Genomic DNA, 5,722 nt, shown 5'->3' with positions numbered 1-5,722 from the left:
GCCTTAACCACCAGGCCACCACTGCCTCAAAAATAAGAATAACTGCGTCAAATCAAACAGTATCAGTAACCAGTAATGTACTGTAACTAGTAATAAATACTCAACAACAACAACATCACCGTCACTGTTGATAATGATCAGGATTTGTTTGAAGTCATTGCCCCCTGATTAGTTGTGTTAGCAGCAGATACGCTGTCAACAGGCTGGGTCAACAGGCTGCCCCCAGCAGGCGCCAAGCATGTGGTTCCTCTGGGAATCGAACGCTGCTTCACTCTGCTTCAGAGGCAGATGTGCTAACCGCCACACTATGGAACCGTATTAGCATATATTTCACACATTAGCACAAAGTCAAACATCCTATCAGCTGAGTGTCACAAAGTTACACCCCCCCCCCCCCCCCCCCCCCCCCCCCCCCACATCACCGTAGCTCAAATCTGTCACAGTCATTAGGTTTAAACTGTGGAGTTTACTAAAACAATGTTGGAGTAAAATAGCGTGACAGATTTTTCAGTTCCTCCTGACAGTAAAAGTCTAGGGGTCAGACTTTAGTCGGTCAGAATCAGTTTCTCCTGAGGTCATCATGTGGTCGTCAGCTGCCACGTATCACGCAGTACAGTTGGAGCAGCTGCTCCGAGTTCCTGCTGGCACTCAGTGTACTCTGTACTGTGTACTGTGTACTGTGTACTGTGTACTGTGTGGTACCAGAACCTGTGGCGCTGTGTCCACTGTTTTTTACTGAGTTGTCTTTTTTAATGTATTTGAACAAACACTCCACTTTTTAAGGTTAAGTTTGTAACATTTTTTTATTTTTTTTTTTCTCTGATCCAGTAGCATCCAACACCCTGCCATCGTGTACAGTAAATCGTTACAATGTGACAACAGAAGCCATTGGCTTCTAAATAATTTCCATTTTGGGTGTTTTGCTGTCTATTTTTTTTTCTAATTTTAAATTTCATATGTTATGCTCTAACAGGCAGCAAATCCAACTACATTACACTAAAATGATTGCTCTTTGAACTTGTCAGGTGGCAGTATGTGGTGCAATGCTGTAGGTCTTGGGTTCAAATCCACCTACCTTAATAAATAAATGATTATTAGTAGTATTAATCACAATTTTACTTTTGATCTTTTACCTTAATTTATTGGTTCTTGACTCGCTTTAGTACATTTTTAAATGCTTCTTTATATGTATTTGTTTTGTACGCTACTTTTTTCTCTGCCTTACATTTGTCTTTTTTATAACCTTAACTATCTCTGTAACGGCATCTTAATTCATCCTTTGTGTTTAAAAAGTGAGTATTGAGTAAAACAACACTTTTTTTACACCTCAGTAAATAAAAGAAAAATACAACAAAAAACTCTCTTTTGCACCTGTTTGGTGCCGTATGTCATAACCACCACTAGGGGTCAGTATTAGACCGCCGTACGGTCGACCCTGCCTTTCTACTGCTGATAAATGCACAGCAGTCTCACGGATAATGTTCTAATGCTGATGTTCTTTTATTTGTTCTCTTTTCCACCAGTCCTTGCTCCAAAAGCCAATGCGTTCGTGAAAAGCCTCCGTAAGCTGCCTATTCTCCACGATGAGACCTACGCTCAGCAGACCTGTATGTTTGACTACTATTCGTCAGAGAACACCCTGGTGCTGCCGTAAGTGCCCCCGCAGGCTGATCTGCTCTTTACACACTCTGGAAGAGTGTGCGGGTCACGTTCTAATCTCATTTCTTTTGGTGCTTTTTCTTTCTTTTCTTTTATAAACATCATTATATAAAACAAATCTCAGAATTCCTTGTCATAAAATCCTAATGAACCATTGCTCTTTAACTTTATCTTTAACTTTATCACCAACTAAACAGCAACATTACTGCATGTGGGAATAAACAGTAATGAATCAACAGTATTTAATACAGGAGTTTTAAAGCATTTATTAAAGTGTCTTACTTGGTTTCATGCACCAGAAACGGGAATTAAACAGATCATTTAGGAATGTTGTTTTCATTAACAACTAATCGTGGGGAGTCTTAATCACGATTAAACGCCGAACAAGATTAGAGCTGAATGTGGGGAACGATGCAAAAGGAAAATCAACCCCTACATTGACTCACCGAGGCTGATTAAGACGAAATCCTGTCACAGATGATTTTCGAGTTTTTCTTTTATTACAAACGACAACTTCCGAGAAGTTGGTACATTTTCTGTAAATGCAATGAAGCTCGTATCTGTGGTTTGACAATAGCAGGAAAAGAGGAAAAATATGTATATTTTTTTCTTTTAGAACATTTTTAAACAACCCCTGCAATATATTCTTTAACATCACATAATCTCCGTAACTTGTAACAGTTTAGCGTAGATTAGGGAAAAAACAAGTGAGCTACCAGCAAGGGCTTGATCTTTACAAAACAAGATTATTTTTGTCACGTGCAAATTTTACATGCTTGAGACTTTTTACTTTCTTTTTTTGAGCCATGGTTTATATTTTTCATTAGAAAAAAGTCCCAAGATGTACGACTAAACAGAAATGTCTCCAAATGCAGAAACAATAAAAATACAATGATCTTCTGGTTTTTAATTTACTCACAATTTACTTATTCAGTCTGAAATTGGTGCCTGTTTAGTTGAACACGACAATGATCTACTTGCAGGAATTGAAGAAAGAAAAAAGAAAAATTTGTATATGTTTTAGTGTAAATACAATAATCAGAAGAAACAATACGTCATGCAGTAAAATGTATTTTTCACGAAACGTCTTAAATACAATAATCAGAAGAAACAATACATCATGCAGTAAAATGTATTTTTTACGAAACGCCTCTCTGTCTTTGTGCTTAAAAAAAAAAAGATTCAGGCGACGTATTAAACCACAGATTTTGTTTTTATTGCATTTTTGGACCAAGTACCATTTTTGAGGAAATTGTGGTTTATTATCTTATTCCCAAAAGCCACAGACTGAAACATCTCACTCATCTGTGAACTGTTTTTATTGCTTTACAGAAAGACGACGTCCGTTTCGGAACTCCAGTGTACTAGGTGCTGTCAGCGCTGCATGTGCACACACACACTGTTTGAGAATGGTTTGAACATGTATTGTCCTGAAATGTCAGATCTTGGATCACAAGGAGAAAAAAAACATACAGTAGACGCCAACGTGGCCTTTGTTTGCCAGGAGGAGAGAGAAGCAGGAAGGCTACAGGGGCACAGTCTGTAAAATGCTTGAAGTAGTTTTGTGTCTTTTACTCCGTGTCTGTAATGTCATCTCCGTCACAAACCAGCTGCCGCCGTGTCAGCATGAGGTTAAATTCTGCAGCGATGGCCTTATGCTTGTTGGAGGTTCGGTTGGTGGGGAAAAAAAAAGCCCTCGTCTGCCGCTGACACAAGCGAGGTGGATTTGCTCGGTTGCACGTTTGATTCCGCACACTCTTATTGCCTGGGCCCTGTGCTGTGGAGCGGTGAGAGTGGAGCCCCGTGCGAGTGGGCTCCCAGCTGATCCACACTCTCCGCAGGGTCTTCATTAGAGATAGTGGGGACACCCTCTGCCACAAGCATACGTTCAATCCCCAAAATTTCCATACCCCCTTCGTGCAATCTGCCGCTGTGAGGCAGCTGAGCAGCAGGGTGGACCAGGACGTGTGGAGAAGATAAGGAAGCCCTGCAGCAGCTGTGTTCCTCTCCTTTAACCTGGAGGGAGAGGGGTTTTTTCCCGAGCAGTTATGGATAAATTTGGGCATTACAAATTTTCTCCAGCTAAGTGTGTTATGATTGCTGACTACCTCACATCCTGGTCTTCCCCACCGCTCAGAAAAGTACATTTTTAGTAACAAACATTTGCAGATGATGATCTAGTATTCATTTTTTACTCACACACATTTTTTTAATCCTCTTTTCTCAGCATTCGTTTATTTTTGCTCTAATATACAGCACTAATTGACAGGCTGTTGATATTATGCGCTCACTTCACCTGTGCCGAGACCATGCATATGTATAGGGAATTGGTTTATTGATTTATTGAAAAGGCTCATTCATGTGATGAAGGTCACTCACCCCCAACCCTCTCTGCCTCCTCTTCAGTCCTCTTCAAAGCCTCAAGTATCCCATCAGACACACACACGCTCACTGTAATTATTCTGTGGACGTCTCAACAAGGATATGCTAATTGACCACCTTTGCTACACCTCCAGAATACACAGCCAGACTGAAATGGTTCAAACTGTGTTCTTCTTGGAGCTCATGCCCGGCATATGTTCTGGACTTGTTACCGGACTTAAGGCTAATCAGTAAAGAAGGCGTCTACCAGAACCCCCCGACCGGGAGGACCACTGGCTGCCTGCTCGTCCCCCTGCTGTTCTATTCAGCTTATAGCTCCACGTTATGTTAATGTCTACGAGGGGGATGTTGGACTTTAATTCTTTAAAAGGAAGAATGAAATGAAAGTCTTTCCTTGATTATTGAGCCAATCGTTCTGCCCGCGGGGGGCCGCAGGTTTAACTCCACTTACTGATACAATGAATACATCTGAGGCTCCCCGCCCTGGAACTGGACATTGAGAAAAAAATGGGCAAGTCAACGTATGTAGTATATATAATAATAATATATAAAGGAGTTAGATTAGCAAAACATGCTAAGACATGACTCAGCAGGTTGGAAAAGTTTTAACTGTACCGTATTTTTCAGACCAAGTTTTTATTTTTAGTTTGGCAACTTGTAATCCGAAGCAATATCATTTATGGCCACCAGAGGTCACTGTCTACACTTGTGACAACTGGACGCTAATACTACGCAATTAAAAGAATAATCACATTTAACCATAAAGATTCAATAAAAGACATAAAACAATCAAGAAAAAAACTTTCTTAAAGACTTAAAGATTTCGACGTTTGCAACTAGAAACGGTATTCAAGCAGCAGAGAAGAGAACTGCGGACTATCTGGAAATCTGGCGACTATTAATCGAGTACAACGTATAGTCTAGAAAAAACTGTATATCTTTGTGAACCCTTCAGCAGTGATATTCAGAGAAGCAGGAAACATCTTCCCAAAGTTTGTTAATTTTCATAAATGTTTTTCCCCCGATTTCATCGTAGACTTATTTGATTGGCCATGGCATATAAAGCCACATGGAGAAACACAAAAACCTATTTCCCAAACTGCATCATCATCCGTTTGGTTGTATGTTCTGTTAACTTCCAGTGAGTTCTACGGTTTTGTACAACTAAAATAAAGCCCCTTATACAGTTTTTAGGAATTTTATTAGCGCATATTAATTCTATTTTTTATCTAATGTTATTATCCAAAAACATTAATTGTTATACCTGTAGAAAAGCTAATGCTAAATTAACCGTGTGTTTGGAGTGAAACTAATGCATCGCAGTGACTAATCCACTGTTAGTAGCATTTAAATTTATTTTTTTTGCTTGAATGTTAAAACAAATAACACATTCCTATTTAAAATGCACTATAATTTAATTTGAACATGATCCCTCTGTCTTTCAGGATGAGTAAAGGAAATAAAAGAGTCGTCTATACCGTCTTGGAGTACAGCCCCCTGCTGGACTCTTCCAATATGACCACTGACGACTGGGGGAGAATTGGAAAGGACATTGAGGTGTGCACACTGTATATACACACACACACTCACACACGTCACAAACATCAGGGATCTCCAACCCCTGGTCTGTGGACCGGTACTAGTCCGTAGATATTTTGGTACTGGGCCGCTGACGACATGA

The 5,722-nt window shown here is 39.9% G+C and overlaps 1 protein-coding gene across 3 annotated transcripts in view; it reads left to right on the top strand.

Annotated features, from left to right (window-relative positions):
- The window catches only part of aspg (asparaginase homolog (S. cerevisiae)), a 23,118-nt gene that overhangs the window by 2,335 nt on the left and 15,061 nt on the right, over positions 1-5,722 (top strand). For 2 of the 3 annotated variants that reach the window (XM_008332439.3, XM_008332520.3), the window contains exons 2-4: positions 1,524-1,650; positions 2,992-3,027; positions 5,487-5,598. In XM_008332439.3, coding sequence (XP_008330661.1) covers positions 1,524-1,650; positions 2,992-3,027; positions 5,487-5,598 — 275 coding nt within the window. The remainder of the gene's footprint in view (positions 1-1,523; positions 1,651-2,991; positions 3,028-5,486; positions 5,599-5,722) is intronic. The other variant, XM_017035090.2, reaches the window with a different exon arrangement.

The sequence above is a fragment of the Cynoglossus semilaevis genome, chromosome 1 (genome assembly GCF_000523025.1).
Source record: "Cynoglossus semilaevis isolate Cse_v1.0 chromosome 1, Cse_v1.0, whole genome shotgun sequence".
Lineage (NCBI taxonomy): Eukaryota > Metazoa > Chordata > Actinopteri > Pleuronectiformes > Cynoglossidae > Cynoglossus > Cynoglossus semilaevis.
Note: the sequence above shows the minus strand (reverse complement) of the source record. Positions and strands in the feature narration are given on the sequence as shown.